The 17964-nt window shown below is 51.1% G+C and overlaps 3 protein-coding genes across 4 annotated transcripts in view; 1 reads left to right on the top strand and 2 right to left on the bottom strand.

Moving 5' to 3' along the window:
* Positions 1–5832, top strand: part of Dnajc17 (DnaJ heat shock protein family (Hsp40) member C17) — a 35671-nt gene extending 29839 nt beyond the window's left edge. For both annotated transcript variants that reach the window (XM_013121536.3, XM_005064731.4), the window contains one exon: positions 5639–5832. In XM_013121536.3, coding sequence (XP_012976990.1) covers positions 5639–5758 — 120 coding nt within the window. In that variant the 3' untranslated portion in view covers positions 5759–5832. The remainder of the gene's footprint in view (positions 1–5638) is intronic.
* Positions 701–4645, bottom strand: CUNH15orf62 (chromosome unknown C15orf62 homolog). The gene is made up of 2 exons (XM_013121541.3): positions 3464–4645; positions 701–3393 (listed from the first exon to the last, which is right to left on the bottom strand). Exon 2 carries the CDS (start codon positions 3149–3151, stop codon positions 2624–2626), a length of 528 nt encoding a protein of 175 aa, XP_012976995.1. The 5' UTR covers positions 3152–3393; positions 3464–4645; the 3' UTR covers positions 701–2623.
* Positions 5833–6137: 305 nt separating the features above from the next.
* On the bottom strand, positions 6138–10451 carry Gchfr (GTP cyclohydrolase I feedback regulator). The gene is made up of 3 exons (XM_005064732.4): positions 10319–10451; positions 8214–8308; positions 6138–6570 (listed from the first exon to the last, which is right to left on the bottom strand). Exons 1-3 carry the CDS (start codon positions 10352–10354, stop codon positions 6447–6449), a joined length of 255 nt encoding a protein of 84 aa, XP_005064789.1. The 5' UTR covers positions 10355–10451; the 3' UTR covers positions 6138–6446.
* Positions 10452–17964: the final 7513 nt, after the last annotated feature.

Genomic DNA, 17964 nt, shown 5'->3' with positions numbered 1-17964 from the left:
AGCCACTGTGCGCCCAGGGCTGCCTCTTAGTCCTTACAACTCTGTCCTTCATGGTTCAGTTTTTTAGAGTGACCAGCATAGGCTCCTGGAGCTTCACTTCTCTGAAACAGCCTGGGTACCTGCTGGCATGTCCCCAGCCTCCCAGAGTTATCAGGGTCTCTGCCAGGTTACCTGTCCCTGTACCAGCCTGAGAAATTGGGAGCTGCTGGGGAGTGTGCCTGTCTTAGTTACTTTTCTGCTGCTGTGACAGTTTTGTCACCATGACCAAGGTAACTTGCAAAGGAAAGCATTTAATTTGGGGGCTCAGGGTTCCAAAGATTATGAGTCCATGATCATCAGGGTAGAGGGTGTGGCAGCAGGCAGGATGCTGGAGCAGTAGCTGAAAGCTTATATGCACAAGGCAGAGAGAGCGCTGAGTGGGAATGGCTTGGGCTTTTGAAACCACAAAGCCCACCCCCCAGTGACACATCTCCTCCAACAAGGCCACACCTGCTAATCCTTCCCAAACAGTTCCATGGGCACCAAGCATTCAAACATATGGGTCTATGGGGGTCATTGTCATTCAGTCACCACAGTGTCCCAGACCCTGGCTAGAGGAGGGACATGAAGTGGTGTAGGTCAGCTCAGGATCTTGACTTAAAAGAAGCCTTGTTCCTGTGCCATTCAGTTTCAGCATTCTCCATCCCAGGCCACACTCTAGTTGTTTTAGAAAACCTTTATTCATTGCCTCCTGTAGCCAGTGCAACCTCTCAGCCTGGCGCTCTGCACAGGAGCAGGAACGATATCATGGATGTGGCTCTGTGGAGGCAGCGTGTGTCACAGTGTCCCTCTACCCTCCTTTCCCATCAGAGAGATCTGGGGACCAGACCCACATGGCCCAGTGCTTCTGTATTCTGGGTTCAGATGTGGCCAAGCCACAGACCGGGCAAGGCAGAGCTCCCCAGGCCTGGCGGAGGGTTCCGGAGCTGCTTGGTGCTTTGTCCTCTCCCTGCTCTGGCGTCCCCCTGCTGGGAAGGAAAGCTGCTGCTTTTAGAGCCTTTCCCAGAGGCTCCCATACATAGTACTTGTGGGAGTTCCCAAAACACCCCTCTGCAACCTGGTGATTCCCTGAGCTGCCTCCTCCCTCACAGAGATTGCTTGGGGGTCTGTGGGATGCTGGAGTCTCGTGCTGTTTTGCTAATGATTGTTGGGCATTTCCCCTGCTTTTTCCTCTGCCTGCCCCTCCTGCTCTGTCAACCCCTCCTGCGCTTGAAGCTCAGGGCCAGCATCTTCCTTTCCTTATCCTGGCTTCTGGCATTTCCACACTGGTGTCTGGACAACACTGTCCAGTGGACTTTGGTTTATTTTCTGTCGGCCAGTGTGGTAACTATGAATCAGATGTGGTTGCCTGTTGGTTTTAAATATGGCTAGGTGGGCTGGAAAGATGGCTCATTAATTAAGAACACATACTGCTCTTCCAGAGGACCTGAGTTCAATTCCTAGCAACCATATTAGGTGACTCACAACTACCTGTAACTCTAGTTACAGGGGCATCTAACACCTTTGGCCTCTGCAGCCACCAGTATATATTTGCATACACAATTAAAAATAAAATTTAAAAACATCCTTAAAATGTGGCTAGAGTGCTGGCATGTGGCTTGTTTTGGTAGAGTACTTGCTTAGCATGCATGAAGCCCTGAGTTTGATCCCCAACCCCACTGGGTGTGGTGGTGACACATACCTGAAATCCCAACACTCAGGAGGTGGAGGTAGGCGCATCATAAGTTTAAGGACACCCTCACTACATAAGAGACCCTGTCTCAAAAGTAAACAAAATTGGCTAGGATGAAAGGGAACTGAATTTTTCTTTTTACTTGTGTCTATATGGTGGGTGGGTGTGTGTGTGTATCTGTATGTGTGTGTGCGTGCAAGTGGAGGCCAGAGGGTGATGTCAGTTGCTCTCCACTTTTTATTACTGATACAGGGGCTCTTGCTCTTGCTGGACCTGGAGTCTGCAAATCTGAGTAGTGTAACCAGCCAGCCTGCCCCTGGGATCCCATGTGCCTGCATCCTGAATGCTGGAATTCCAGGCAGACTGTCACACCTGCACAGCTTTTTATGTGGGCGCTGGAGGTCTGAACTCAGGCCCTCCTGCTCACAAGCAAGCACTGAACTTTCAGTTTTTGTTTATTTCAGTTAAATCAGTCATAGGAAGTGAGTGGCCGCTATCTATCTCTGTCCTCTCCGGCCTCCCCACGTTCTCTTAAACTCAGATTGCTTCTTCCTAGAGGTGTTTTATGATTGCTCTGTTGACAATGGCTTGGAGAGGCTGGTGCAGGGCACTGTCTGTCCTGTCCAATCAGAGTCCTACTCCCTGACTTGCCCCATGCCACCCTGTCTCTCCACTGACCTCTGACCGGTTCCTGTGGTTGCAGGTGTGGCTTCCTTTTCCTGACCTTCCCAGCTTCCTTCAGGGCTCCTGCCAGAAAGCGACCCCATACATTCCCAGCTGGCTTCTGTCCCTTCACTCTGGGTGCCTTGGAGGATTGAGGGCAGGCTGAACTGCTTCTTAATCCACACTGTGCCTTTCTCCCCTAGGTCCCCCAGGCTTCAGTCACCCCAGTTCCCTCTGCCCTCACCGGGGTCAGAAGTGGGGCTCATTAGGGAACTGCTCCCTTAGCATCTGTAGGACTTCCTCCAGAAGTGAAATCCCCAGGTCCACTTTGAAGGAAAAGAAAGGGTCATTGAGGTCTGGAGCAGGTGTCCTTGGGAAAGGGGGAGTGTCCAAAAGGTTCTCATCTGAGCATTGGTGGAGGGGGCCTGTCAGGGAGATTGCTGAAGGCAGGGTGGCCGAGTAGGCAGTGCTGTAGGTTGCTGGGGGCTCCAGAATGTTGGGGCAACTGGAACTCTCTCGGTAGAGACGTGGGGGCTTGGGTGGGGCCAACAGGGTGGCTCGGGGCTGCTCATCCCCCCACAAGGGCAGACGCCTGCCATCTGGCCTCCCTTGAAGTTCCCGGATGACCTCTCGGTTGCTGTACTCTTCGTGGTCACCACCAGCAGTGCTGGCCTGGCTGAGTATGCTGCCCTGTCGCCGCAGTCGCCGTGGCCGCCCCAGGGTCATCCTCTTGAAGAAGGAGGCATTACGGAAGGAGCCTTTCCGCCAAGTCTCCATAGAGCTCCTCAGCCAGCCAGCAGGTCTGGCATCTGAGAAATCCCAGAGGGACTCAGCGGCAGCTTGTGACCATTTGCTAGAGTGCTGGAGGCCAGGAAGCGGGGAGACAGCCCTCAAGGGCTAGAAGCAGAGGCTGTAGGTCTCTGCTCAGTGTGGCCCTTGTCTTGTTACATCTTGGATGGGGAGACAGGACTAGCAGGAGGGAGATTTTGTCCGGGAGATCAGAGTGCTGGGAGTTCCACCTAGGTAAGAGTGGCCTGGTTACTTGATCAGCATGTAGGGAAGAAACACAAAGGAAGCAGCAGTACTTACAGAGCACAGCAGGGGTAAAACAAGGCTGAGGGCCGGTGGGCAGGGCTGGACCTCCGGGGAGGAGCGGCACTCCTACAGGCAGGCGGCAGCTGGGTTCTGTTCACCCTCTCGCTGGTGGCTCTGGCCTCCGCCGATCTCCTGGCAGTGGAGGACTGTGCTCTCCCTGCCAGCATCTGGGGACTCTGATTAGTGGCTTGGGCTGTTTGTGCCAGCGTGTGGTAGAGATGTGTTTTGTTTTCAGCTGACTCAGTCAGGTGGGAAGCTGGTTTCATGCTCTGAGGTAATTGCAGCATCTGCTGGCTGGGATTGGGGCAGCTGGGACCAACACCCCAGGGCAGTAGGACGCTTCAGATTCTTCTAGGGACTGGTCTGGGTGTGTCACTAGATTACTTCCTTTCTAGTCAAAGCTCCATCGCTGTAACCCCAGCAGGCCTGCCTGCCTCTTTAGCCCCAGATGTCTCTGGGAAGAGCCCAGGGAGCTAATTGAAAGGCAACTTTCGAAGCGATTGTTGGGGAAGGAAGAGGGGAGGCCTGCTGGTGTGGGTGACTCACCCTTGGGCAGGCTGACAGGCTCTCATTAGCCAGGCCACAGGAATGGTGGGGAAGGATGTGGAGGGTGTGTTAACAGGGAACGGCCCATGCCTGTGCAGGGCTTGCTCCTCCCAAGGTGCTGGGGCATGCCAGGGGTGACTTGAAGGTTTCTTGGTAGAGCAATATGAACTTGAGGAAGGAGCAGTGCCCTCCCTACAGTTGGGACATCAGTATGGCCTCCCAGCTTTTTACTCCTTCTTCACCCCAGAAGGCCAGTGCCCCGTGCTCCTATGATGCTCCAGTCCTTTCCCTCTGGCTGGTGGCCTCCTTTGGGGACCTTCTTGGAGAGGGGCCAGGGTGGGTGAGGCTGCCATGAATTGCCAGCGGTTGGGGAGAGGGTGGCTGGAAGGGGGCATTCCTAGGGGTCGGGGAGGTATAAGGACAGGGTACCAGACTGGGTGTCACTTCCTGTTTATCTGCACCCCAGACTCCAAATTAGCCAGGGCCTGGCAGCCTAACTTCAGCCACTCCCGTGTTATTCCCTGGGTCATTGACTCCCAAGCTTTTTTTTGTTTTGTTTTGTTTTTTTTTTTGGTTTTGTTTTTCGAGACAGGGTTTCTCTGTGACTTTGGAGGCTGTCCTGGAACTCGCTTGGTAGTCCAGGCTGGTCTCGAACTCACAGAGATCCGCCTGCCTCTGCCTCCCGAGTGCTGGGATTAAAGGCGTGCGCCACCAACGCCCCGCTGAAAGTATAGTCTTTACTCCCAAGCTTTCCACCAGTGTGGGGTGCCCAGCAGGACTCCACGACCCTTGTCACAGACGGGCCACCACACTTGCAACCGCTGTCCTGGCATGCCTCGTGCCAACTCTGGTGGGTTTCCCACCCTCTATCAGCTGTAGGCTCAGAAGTGGTGTCCCAGCCCCAGCTGTGCTACAGGAGGAAACGGTCTCTGATTCATACCGTGGCCCTGACAGACTGTGGGCTTGGCTGCCTCACTCCACAGCCTTGGCCCAGTGGTGGCTGTCTGTTGTTCTGGGGTGATTAAAGCTACCCTCCTCACTCCCCTGCATGGCTGGCAAGGTCAAAAAGGAGGGTTTTGTGTCTTTGGAGGCAAGTGGGCTCATGCTTGCTTTTCTAGAGCGGGGCCATTTGAGGCTTTGTGGGGGGCAAGGCCCCCTTCTGCATGCTCAGCAGGAGCCAGACCACAGGGGGCAGTGCTCTGGTGAGAACCCCTGCACCTCACACAGCCTCTCTGTTGGGAACCTGCCAGGCGGAAGCCATGGGTGGAGGAAAGAGCATCAGATAAGGGCTGAGGAAGTGACGTGGGAGGCCAGGCCAGCGCATAGGAAAGTGAGTCACAAGGAAGGACTGAACCAGAGCAGGATGCGGATAGATGGGACATCCTGGGTAAGGGGACACTGGAGGAGCGTAGGGATGAGCTGAAAGGAGCCGGTGGAGAAGCAGCCTGGGGAGGGCAGGCCTGCTTTCTCTGAAGGCTCCGGGATCCAAGATGTCTGGGTCCTTCCTCTGCACTTCTTCCTCTTGGACTTTTAGACTTGGCTCTGTCTGGATCCTATACAGAGTCTGTAATCTGTGGGGCTGTGCCCGCTAGCGTGACTTCTCTCTGTCCTTTCTGTCCCCAGGGCTCAGTGCTGTCAGAAAGGGACTATGAGAGTCTCGTCATGATGCGCATGCGTCAGGCAGCTGAGCGCCAGCAGCTGATCGCCCAGATGCAGCAGGAAGATGAGGGGCAACCCACGTAGGCCCAGTTCCTGCTCTCCCACCCCACACCCTTTACTGAGTCATCACCAATAAACTTTTTTAAATTAAAAAAAAAGTCTACTTTTCTTATCTTGTGCTGGGCTTTATCTGAGAGAGCTCCACTGGCGCCAAGGGCTTCACCTGTGGATAGGAGCAGACCAGTAAAGAGTGTCACATTTCAAGAGTCACTGCACGCTGGGCAGTGGTGGCTCACGCCTTTAATCCCAGCACTCGGGAGGCAGAGGCAGGTGGATCTCTGTGAGTTCGAGGCCAGCCTGGTCTACAGATCGAGTTCCAAAACAGCTTCCAAAACAATACAGAGAAACCCTGTCTCGAAAAACCAAAAAAAAAAAAAACAAAAGAGTCACTGCACAGCATAGCTGAGGGACATCCACTCATGAGAGCCTTTAATTGGCTTGGACTACCTGTGCAGGATCCAGGGTGCGTCCTCTGGGTAGCCTGCCAGAGCCAAGGTCAGACCTGGGGGGGTGTGCTGAAAGCACCAGGGCAAGGGCCCGCTGTGCCCAGCCAGCTGGATCAGGTTCCTCAGCTGTACAGCCCATCAGGGTTGCACAAGGAAGTTGACGATTTGGAAAGAGATGGCAGGGTAGACAGTGTTGCAAGGATCGGGGGTCAGGGCACATGCTAGGTCCTCCAAAGAAGAGGTGCCCTGTCCACGGCTCAGCCAGGTCACTCCTTGTGCAGGCACCACACCAGCGTCTGACCCACCCCCGTCATGCTCAACACACGGAAGCCCCTGAGTTCCAGCTTGTCCAGGACTATTCGAGGAGGGTCGTTGACATAGTATTCATAACTGCAAAGAAACCGGGAGAGCAGGGTGAGGAGACAGTGCAGGCACGCTTACAGAGCTAGTTCTCTTCGTGCCAGGCCTGTTTGCTGGACACTTGCTGGTGACAGGCTAAATGTACACCTCTGCTCTGTCTCTTGCTACACACTTCATTTTCTTCTCACCCCATCTGTTCCTGCCGATACGTGAGAAAGCAGGCTGGTTAACTCTGCCGGTCGTGAATAGCAAGCCCATGGTAGCCCATTCTGTGTGTGTTAGTCTAAGCACCCCACTAGGCAGTCTGCCCTCTCTAGCTGCCCTGAAATCCTGGAGCAGCAAATAGGTTAGCACCTGATAGCGCCTGGATCCATGTGCCCTTTTCTGGCACAGAAAGTCTGATTTCCCTTGAGCTGTAAAAAGTGTGAGGTGAATAAAAGGCCCAAACCCCAAGCTTAGCATCCTTAGCATCACGGAAGAGATGGGATTGGCGCCTCCCTGCATCGATCAGGGGGCTGCTTGTCTTCCCGCCCCTTCCGGCACTCGGGACTCTGGCAATTCTGAGGACCCTTGAACCCACTTGGTTTTCTTCCTCATAGTAGGAGAGTGTTGGCTTGAATAAGAATGGCCCCCACAGGCTTGTATAATTGAACATTTGGTCTCCAGCTAGTGGAACTGTTTTGGGAAGCATTAGAAACTGTGACCTTGCGAGGAGGCGTGGCACAGGAGGTGGGCTTTAGTTTTCAAAAGGCCACTCCAGGACCAGTGTCTCTGCTTTCTGCCTGTGGATCAGATGTGAGTCTCAGCTACTGCTCCAGTGCCGTGCTGCTGCCATTTGGGTTATGGGTTCACTCAATGCAAGTCCCCAATTAAATGCTTTCTTTTATAAGTGGCTGTGGCGGCTTGAACGAAAGAGCCTCCAAAGCCTCATATGTGAATGCTCAGTTACCAGGGAGGGAGTGGAACTGTTTGAGAAGGATGAGGAGGTGTGGTCTTGACATTCTAAAGCCCATGCCAGAGTCTCTCTGTCTCTCTGTCTCTGTCTCTGTCTCTGTCTCTCTCTCTCGCCTCCAAATCAGGACATAAAGCTCTTCCCTACTGCTCCATCACCTGTCTTCATCCTGCCACGCTCCCACCACGATCATCATGGACTAACCCCCTAAAACTGTAAGCCAGTCCCCAATCAAATGCTTTCTAAGAGTTGCCTTAGTCATGGCGTCTCTTTACAGCAGTAGAATTCTAAGACGTAGAATGAGGAAGCAGGAAGGGAAGTGGTGTCTAGACACAGAGATGATGTGAAGGATGCTGAGGGGAATGACCAAATGCCAGGCAGCCAGGAGCTGCAGAGAGGGCCCAGATGTCCTGCTCTGTTTCTGGGGCTGGGCTCTGTTACTCAGCCAACTCTTAATGGGATCCGATTTAGAGCAGAGAGGGCAAAGCAAGGAACAGTCATTTCTAGAACCCCAGACTGGGGACGGGCTGTCCCAGACTTCCACTAAGGATGAGCCACTCTGTGAAGGAAGGCTGGGGGCGTGTGGGAAACTCATTAAGCTTAGGGCCCTGTGGGGGATGATAGGTGAGAGCAAGCCCTACAGTAGCTTGATGATGGCTGTGAAAGGCAGGAGGAGGCACTGCCGGGGAGAAAGAAGGTTCTGCAGCACGCCACTACTTACAAGTTGTTCCCCAGGACACTTCTCTTCGAGGCCCCCAGGTGCTGCATCAGCTCTGGATCCGAATGCTCATCCCCCACCAGGGTGGGGCCCACCTCCTGTAAGGTAAGCCACAGGAGTTGCTTAGCCGGTGGACAGTCCTCCTTGTTTCCCCTCCCCACTGGCCTTGGGGAAGCTATCGGTAAAGGGGAAGCAGTACTGAAGGCCAATGGAGGTGCGGCACAAGCTAAGAGGAGAGCAGGGTGAGTCCTCCCTGACTTCCTAAACTGCTGCCTATTGGCACCTTCAGGGTGAGTCCTCCCTGACTTCCTAAACTGCTGCCTATTGGCACCTTCAGGGTGAGTCCTCCCTGACTTCCTAAACTGCTGCCTATTGGCACCTTCAGGCCCAATGCCACCAGTCAGGTTTCCTGTGTATTGGTATCACCTGGAGAATGAAAGTACATGTCCACATAAAAGTTTATGCACAGGCATGTAAACTTCCCAATTTACAGCCACCACCAAAATGAAAAACAAAAGGACAACAACAAAGAACTACTCATAACAGCCAAAAGGTGGAAACAATCTTGCAGTGCTTGCCAGTTGATGACCACAAAAGGAAAATGTGACAACTCTTAGCCCGGCAGTGATGGCACACACCTTTAATCCCAGCAAGAAGCTGGTGGATCTGTGAGTTCCAGGTCAGCCTGGTCTACAGAATGAGTTCCAAGACAGCCAGAGCTATCACAGAAAAACCCTGTCTCAAAAAAACAAACAAACAAACAAACAAACAGCGAGCCTGCAATTCTAATAGAAAAGGGGGCAGCAGAGAGAAGAGGAAGCTAGCGTGGAGTGCAGCCTGGGCTACAAGGTGAGACTGTGAAAAAAAAGTGGTGTAGCCTTATGATAGAATCTTATTCGGCAACAATGACATCCTGATACATGTAACAATATGAACGGGCTTTGGAAACATGGACATGAAAGCAGCCAGGCCTAGGAGAACACACAGGCTCAAGTAAAGCTAGTAGCTAGAGCTCATGGACACATGTTAAAATGTATTCCAATGATGGTGCACAACTCTGAATATACTAAAAACAAAACCCCTCACAGACATCAAATGGTATGTTTTCAACCAATGAATGCTTTGGTTGCATATCAATAAAACTATACTTTGGGGCTGGAGAGATGGCTCAGAGGTTAAGGGCACTGGCTGCTCTTCCAGAGGTACTGTGTTCAATTCCCAGCAACCACATGGTGGCTCACAACCATCTATATTAAGATTCGGTGTCCTATTCTGGCATGAACATGCCAGGACACTGTATACATAATAAATACATCTTTTAAAAAAACTATAATTTAAGAGAGCCAAGCCTGGTAGGACATGCCTGTAAATCCAACACTTGGGGAAAAGGCCAGCTTCCAATGCATAACAAATTTGCGGTCAACCTGGGCTACAGGAAGAAAAAGGGAAAGAATTAAAAGAACTATTATTTGAGGGGGACATTTCCAAGCTTGGATTCTCACATCCTCCAGAGTTTCTGAAGGTCTGGGAAAAGTGCCCAGCAATCCATATTTTAACAACTGTACAGGTTCTCAGACCTCTGCCCTGGGCTCTGCCGAGACCTCTCCTGCGACATGAGCCCTGGCTTCCTGCTTCATCCTGCTGGAGCGCTGGAAGGGGACGAGAGCGCGCCCTGCTGTTCATCTCGGGGAGGGGGCATCATGTAGCCTTTGAAAGTTACAAAGGGGTTTTTGAAGCATCCCGCACAGCACCTTTTCCCCCAGCTGAGGAAACTGCATCTAGAGAGGGTGATCTCAGCCTCCAGGCCACCTGCAGCCCTCTCCTTCCCCCAAGCCCCGAGAGGTCTTTGTGCTTCAGAACTAGACCTGCCTAGTAGGAGCTACAGGTGCAGCCGCGGTACGCGCGGTAAGCTTGGCCTTTGCCTTCGTGCGGGGCCCTGGCTGCAGCACTTGTGCAGCGGGTCGTGGGTGTCTCCGCGGAGCTCCCCGCCCACCCAGCCGCCTGACCCTGCTCGGAGTTCGCACCGCGGGGGCGTGGCGGGCGGGTTGCGCGGCTATCAGGGAAGTCCGGCAAAGTGGCTGCCGCAGTCACCCACGCCGGGTACTCACCATGCGGATCTGGGTGCTAATGAGCAGGTAGGGCATGATGCGTGGCTGGGGCGGCCGGCGACAACAGTCCCGTTATCCCCTTCTTTGTCCGCAGGCGGCGCTTGGAGGCGGTGCGGCCACTGCGTGGCCCAATCAGGAGCGCGTGCCGCGGTCCCGCCGCCCGGGAGACCTGGAGGCGGGTGTGTCCCCGCGGACTCCTCCACTCTCAGTTGTGGCCGTGGCGGCCAGGGCTCCTGTCGTCCCTTTGCCCTCTTCCTGCAACATCTCCACGCTCAGGGTCCAAAGTCCGGCGGATGCCTGCCGGTTCCCGCCTGTCCCTACAGTGGTGCAATGTGAAAACTGCTGTGGACCCGGCTGCAGCCAACTGGACTGCGTTCCTTTACCAGGAAGCATCACTGGAGAACTTAAGTGCACGAGGCTAGGCTAGACGCGAGAGTGTCAGGTTCCTGCGCCGTCGCACGTTCCGAGCTCTGTCATTTTCAGTGTGGCTGAGGATCGTTGCACGCCTTCGGCCCTGTACCTTAAGTCTGTGAAGCAACTGCGCGCTTGGCTGGGCGCCAGTCCGGCCCGTACTTTAAGGTCCTTCTGCGGGGAGCCTCGGGAGCACGCACCGATCACAGGGTACCACCTGGGGCAGAGAAACACAGATCCTTGAACCTGATACCCAAGGGAGGGCGATGGGTTCACAGGCAGCTGGTCCACGCCCTCATCTAGATGCACCAGAAGCTGACGGTTCAGCATTCTTCAATCCACACCTTGTGATTGATTCCCTAAAAAGCAGAGCAGAGCAAAACACCGGCTGGAAACTTGCGATTCTTACCTAACTGGTCTGATTTATTTATATCGTCCCTTCCTGCCTGGGACCAGCTCTCTAACCCTAATGATTTAGCTAGAGGAGTAAGGCACATCCATGTTTAGAGTTCAATCCTCAGTATTGGAAAAATAAAAGCCTCATCATAGGACCTAGAAAGAACTCCTACAGGGGCTGGGGATGTAGCTAAGCCGGTTCAATGGTTCAGTGAGTTTGAAGCCCTAGCACCACACAAGGCAGGTAGGGTGGCGCTTGGCAGACTGTGACCTAGGATCAGATAAACCCTTTCTCCCCTAAATTGTTTTTATATCAGAATATTTTATCACAGCAACAGGAAGAAAACTAGGAGAGACGGGAGAGGGGAGATAAGAAAAAAAAGCCTTAAAATTTATTAAGATTGCCAGCTGTGGGTCCTGCTACTTCAGAGACTGAGGCAGGAGAACTTTAAATTAGAAGTTAAACACCAACCAGGGCAACATAGTGAGAGCCTGTGTGTGTGTGTGTGTGTGTGTGTGTGTGTGTGTGTGTGTGTATGTGTGTGTGTATCCTAGTAGTCAGGAGACAGGATTGCTTCCAGTCAAGGCCAACCTGTGGCAAAGTGTGAAATATTGTCTCAAAAAAGACCCCCTGCCCCATGGGACTAAAGAGAGGGCTCAGAAGTGAAGGGCACTTGCGGAGACCCTGGTTCAGTTCCCAGCACCCACATCAAGTGGCTCACAACTGCCTGTAACTCAGCCAATGCCTTCTTCTGGCCGCCACAGGCACCTGTACACTCACCAACACACAAATAAAAATAAACCTTAAAAAAGTCTTTCTCTGCACGCCTTTAATCCCAGCACTCGGGAGGCACAGGCAGGTGGATCTCTGTAAGTTTGAGACCAGCCTGGTCTACAGAGTGAGTTCCAGGACAGCCTCCAAAACAATACAGAGAAATCCTGTCTCGAAAAACCAAAAAAAAAAAAAAGTCCTTCTTCCCTCGAGCCCCAACATGAAGGAGAACAAAAGACTAAAAACCAAGAGTTGGCCCGAGTGCTGATGGCTATCCAACAGTTGAAAATACTTCTGTTGAGATCACAGATTGTGACTGATACAATCAAATTTCACCCCTTGTGACAAAACCAAACCTCCCTAGATAAACCTCAAGACCAGGGGTGATGTGCACCTATAATCCCAGCACTCAGAAGGCTGAGTCTCAGATATGGAGTTGGAGGGCAGTCTAGGTCATCCTGAACACACTTGATCTCCTCTCAGAAGCTAATCAGTCAGGTCTGGTTAATGCTTGCGTGGAAGCATTGGAGGACAGCCTGGCATATATAGTGGGAACCTATCCTATCTAAAAACGAAACAAAATGTACATAACGTTCAGAGATATGTAAAACCAAACAATATTTTGTTTTGTGATTTAAGACAGACAAAAATGTCAGTTTAAGGTTAGAAGGGACAAACATGAAGGAGCCTTATTTGGGGGTCTTGAAAAATGCAATTTGGGAGACATAGGTTTGGATAGGCTGAGTCAGTGTTTCAAAGCAAGTAGGGAAAGTGAAAACTCACGGTGAGCAAAGGGACTTAATTCATCAGAAAATCATTAGTCAGCTTCATGTTGCTGTAACAAAACCTGAGATACTTAATTTATAAAGGGGGAAAAGGTCCTGCATTCAGGAGGTAGAAGAAGGATGAAGAATTGGGAATTGAGGCCAGCCTGGGCTACATAGAAAGAATGTCTCCAGAAAACAAAACAAAAAACCCCAAACCCAATCCCAAACAAACAAACAAATTGGCATAGCATTGGAGAGCATGATTAGTTGCTATGGAATCATGAGAACCTTAGTTAGGATCCCAGAACCTATGTAACTAGCTAGAGATCCCCACCAATGCCTGTATGTAACCCAACTTCAAGGAAGGCAGAGACAGGAGGACCACTGTCTTCCTGGCTTCCAGCCTGCATGAAAAAACATGAACTTCAGGTTCAGGGAGAGACGGGGTCAGAGAAACAGATGACTCGCAATATAGCACACTCAATGACCGACCACCTCTGGCTCTGGCCTCCATGAGTGTACACACACACACACACACACACACACACACACACACACACCAGAAACAGACCATTTTGACTGGCCTTGTGGGATCCACCTCAGGATCTGGTAGCTCCATCACTCTTAGCTTCAGGTGAGTACACTGCACCTTTGTGGGAGCCTACGGGTGGGGTGAAGTACCCGGAAGCCAGGCAGGAGGACAGAGAGGCTGGGACCTCGGGTCTCCACAAGGGTTTGCCTCCAGTAACTGGAGACCTTCCCTAGGCCCCATCTCCTAAATCGTCACCATTTCCCAGTAATGCCACCTTCTAGATCAAGTCATTGACACATAGATATTTGAGGGACACTCAAGCTAATTGTAGCCGTAACTAAAATTGTTTATCTTAGCACTTGACAAGAGGATCATGTGAATTGAAGGTCAGCCTAGGCTACAAAGTGAGATCCTATCTTAAAAAAAGAGAAAGAACAGAAGATAGGTAGGTAAATTAGCAATTATTAAAAAACAAACTACTGAAGCTGAGGAAGAATGCAGAAGTTGTTTGACATGGGCCTTGGCACCTACAGAACCAATGGAACTGTTCCTGAAGCAGGAGTCAGCTGCACCCTAATAAACATCTTGGATCTCTGGGCATGCTGTAATTACCTTCGGCTCAGAGGCTGAAGGGTGGGGTCCAAGTTCTTAAGCAGAAGCCCAAGACGTGCCTAAGCCCTGAGCCCTTGATGGCATCCTGACTTCTTTTTGAAAGCCTCTCCCTTCCCTGATCCCTCTCCCCTTCTCTCTCTTAACAACCCTCCCCCTACTTCTCGTCCCACTCCTTCCTCCCTCTCTCCCTTTCCCTCCCCCCTCCCCCTCTCTTTCTCCATACAGGAGGTCACCCTAGGAAGCCCAAGATGTCCCAGAACCTGTAATCTTCCTGCTTCAGCCTCTAGTGCTAAGATTATAGTTACATGTCAAGAGTCTGAAAGGGTCCTTCGGCATTGCTTCCCTAGTACTGTTCCTTTTATTTCCACAAGTATGTAATCAATTGTAAAAAAGCACAGACAAGAGAGGTTAGTATACTATCCAGGAGCCATTACCTCTGAGAGAGACGAGAAATGGGCACTTATGACTGCTTATTGGTTAGTTTTTTTGTTTGTTTGTTTGAGGTAAGGTCTTATTTTGTAGCTCAGGAAGGCCTGGAGCTCAATATGTAGTCAGGGTGGCTTTGCTTTGAAGTCTCAGCAATCCTCCTGCCTCAGGCTCCCAAATCCTGAGATAACAAGCTTGAGCCACCTGAAGATGGTTTATGAAATGCTGGGGGTCAAACTCAGGGCTCTGTAGGTGCTAAGAGGTCCCTCTACCTATGGAGCTGCAGCTGAGCCCTAAAATTAAGATCATGGTGTGTGTGTGTGTGTGTCTATGCACTTATGTGGGTATTACATATGTGTTTAGAGGGTAGAGATCAAAGCTGGCTGGATGTCTGGGGTTATGGGTGTGCTTGGGAGGCTGACTTGCTAGGGGAGACATTCTGACATCCAAACCCCCTCCTCATGATTGTACAGCAAGCGTTCTTTATTGTGGGATGCCTTTCCAGTTTGTCCACCTTACCTGACTGGCCAATGCGTCCTGGGACCTGCTTCCACAGCCCATTCTCCCCACCAGCTCTACATCACCTTGCCTGGCTTTTACTTGGATGCAGGGGATCCAAACTCAGGTCCTGATGTTTGCACGATAGACTCTTAACTAAGTTGTCTCCCCAGTCCTCCCCCCCTCTGTCTCTCTGTCTCTGTCTCTGTCTCTGCCTCTCTCTCTCTCTCTCTCTCTCTCTCTCTCTCTCTGTGTGTGTGTGTGTGTGTGTGTGTGTGTGTGTGTGTGTGTGTGTGTAAAGAACCTTAGAAATTGGATACTAGGCTAGGCTACCATTGCAAGGCACTACAGTGTCACCTTTTGGGGCTGAGCCAGTCAGACTGGCTGGACTGGGCAGGAGTTTGGGTCTGTTTTGCTTACCTCTCAGCTGGGCTATGGAGGGGTGGGAAGGTGGTCCAGAATGCTGCCAGGCCTTGCTTTATTGCATTCACAAAACCGGTCTTCAGATGCACCTTGAGATAGAGCTCCGTCTGGAACAGCCCATTACAGCGCCAGCTGCCTGGCAGCCTCACTCCTGCCTGATACCATCTTTAATATCCAGGAGGAAATGAATTCCCGCCTGCACTGCCTGGCCTCCCTGGCCCTTCCTTCCTGTCAGCTTTTATGGATTGCCTCAGCAGCAGGGCACATCGGTGCTGGAGTTGAATCTAGTGTATGAACCCACTCTCCTTCCCACCTCTGCTGCTCCCTTCCTTTGTCTTTTTGAGACAGGGTTTCACTATGTAGGCCAGGCTGGCCTTGAACTTACATGAATTCCCCTTCTTTTATCCAGGATTATAGGTATGAGACCCCATGCCCAGCCTTAGCACAGTTAAAGCTTTAGGACAAGTTTCAAGACGGCTTTCAGGAGTCAGTTCTCCCCAGCGTCTGGTTTCCAGGAGTCAGACACAGGTGAACTCAGGTGGTCCTCCTCTGTGGCCAGCATCCTTACCTATTGAACCATCTCACCTTTCCCTTTTGAACTATGGTCTTGTGCCTGCCTGACACTAACCCACACACCTACTAACACTTGATTTTTTTTATAAAGAAGCTGAAGTTATACAATGGAAAAAAGAAATCATCTTCAACAAATGGTGCTGGCATAACTGGATGCTGGCATGTAGAAGACTGAAGATAGATCCATATCTATCCCCATGCACAAAACTTAAGTCTAAATGGATCTAAGACCTCAACAAAATCCAGCCACACTGAACCTGTTAGAAGAGGAAGTGGGGGGTACCCTTGAATGAATTGGTACAGGAGACAGCTTCCTGAACATAACTCCAGTAGCACAGACACTAAGATCGACAATTAGTAAATGGGACCTCTCAAAACTGAGAAGCTTATGTAAGGCAAAGGACACAGTCAACAAGACAAAACGGCAGCCCACAGAATGGGAAAAGATATTCACCAACCCCACATCTAACAGAGGGCTGATCTCCAAAATTTACAAAGAACACAAGAAGCTAGTCTACAAAACGAAATTAAAAAGTGGGGGTACAGAACTAAATAGAGAATTCTCAATAGAGGAGTCTAACATGGCTGAGAGACACTTAAGAAAGTGCTCAACATCCTTAGCCATCAGGGAAATGCAAATCAAAACAACTGAGATATAAGTTCACTCCTGCTAGAATGGCTAAAATCAAAAACACCGATGACAATTTATGCTGGAGAGGATGGGGAGAAAGGGGAACACTCCTCCACTGCTGGTGGGAGTGCCAACTTTTACAGCCACCTTGGAAATCAGTATGGAGATTCCTCAGGAAAATGGGAATCAGTCTACCACAAGATCTAACAATTCCACTCTTAGGCATATATCCAAAAGATGCGCATTCATACAATAAGGATATCTGTTCAACTGTTCAAAACAGCATTATTTGTAATAGCCAGAACCTGGAAGCAACCTAGATGCCCCTCAACTGAAGAGTGGATAGAGAAAATGTGGTACATTTACACAATGGAATATTGCTCAGCAGAAAAAAACAATGGAATCTTGAAATTCACAGGTAAATGGATGGCACTAGAAGAAACCATCCTGAGTAGGTAACCCAGTCACAAAAAGACAAACATGGTATGTACTCACTCATATATGGAATTTAGACATGGAACAGGGGATTTCAGCCTATAATCCCGCCACCAGAGAGTCTGGGAGACAGGGAGGATCCTAAGAGAGATGCATGGTACCCCAGAGAAGGGGAAAGGGACGGGATCACCAGAGGGGATTGGGAGCATGGGGGGAGGGGACGGGAGAGGGGGCTGGGAGAAAGAGAAGAGGAGAAAAGGAGGGGAGAGGAGGACCTGGGGAAGCAGAAAGGTTGAGTCAGCAGACGAACAGAGGAGAGCAGGATGAGAGATACCATAATAGAGGGAGCCATTTTAGGTTTGAGAAGAGATCTGGCACTAGTGAGATTTTCAGAGATCCACAAGGATGACACCAACTGGCAATCTAAGCAATGGTGGAGAGGCTACATTAAATGCCCTTCCCTGATAATGAGATTGATGACTACCTTATATGCCATCCTAGAGCCTTCATCCAGTGGCTGATAGAAGCAGAGGCAGACACCCACAGCTAAACACCAAACTGAACTCCTGGAACCCAGTTGCAGAGAGGGAGGAGTGATGAGCAAAGGAGTCAAGACCCGGCTGGTAAAACCCACAGAGGCAGCTGATCTGAAAAAGAGGGAGCTCATGGACCCCAGACTGGTGACTGAGAGACCAGCATGGGACTGATCCAGACCCCTTGAATGTGGGTGTCAGTGAGGAGGTCTCAGCAATCTCTGGGGCCTCAGATAGTACATCATTATTTATCCCTGGCACACAAATGGACTTTGGGAGCCCATTCCACATGGAGGGATACTCTCTCATTCTGGACACATGGGGGAGGGCCTAGGCCCTACCCAGGATGACATGATGGACTTTGAAGATCCCCCATAGAGGGCCTCACCCTCACTGGGGAGCAGAGGGGAGATGCAGTGAGGGGTTGGGGGACACAGGGGGGAAAGAGGGGAGGGAGAGGGAGCTGGGATTGACATGTCAAGCAAGTTTGTTTCTAATTTAAATTTAAAAATTGTCAAAAAAAGAAATATGGTCTTGTGTTACATTGCATCCCATAAATATGCACAATTATTATGTGCCAATTTTTTGAGACAGGGTTTCTCTGTGGCTTTGGAGGCAGTCCTAGAACTTGCTCTGT

The sequence above is a fragment of the Mesocricetus auratus genome, unplaced genomic scaffold (genome assembly GCF_017639785.1).
Source record: "Mesocricetus auratus isolate SY011 unplaced genomic scaffold, BCM_Maur_2.0 Super-Scaffold_100004, whole genome shotgun sequence".
In the NCBI taxonomy this organism is placed as follows: Eukaryota; Metazoa; Chordata; class Mammalia; order Rodentia; family Cricetidae; genus Mesocricetus; species Mesocricetus auratus.
This window is presented reverse-complemented; position numbering and strand designations above follow the sequence as displayed.

Excerpts from the sequence above, each read along its gene's own strand:
- CUNH15orf62 (XM_013121541.3), bottom strand. The coding sequence starts at position 3,151 with ATGGAGACTTGGCGGAAAGGCTCCTTCCGTAATGCCTCCTTCTTCAAG.
- Gchfr (XM_005064732.4), bottom strand. The coding sequence starts at position 10,354 with ATGCCCTACCTGCTCATTAGCACCCAGATCCGCATG. Across the intron at positions 8,309-10,318 it reads TTAGCACCCAGATCCGCATG|GAGGTGGGCCCCACCCTGGT; the intron begins GTGAGTACCCGG and ends CTTACCTTACAG. Across the intron at positions 6,571-8,213 it reads AGTGTCCTGGGGAACAACTT|TTATGAATACTATGTCAACG; the intron begins GTAAGTAGTGGC and ends GTTTCTTTGCAG.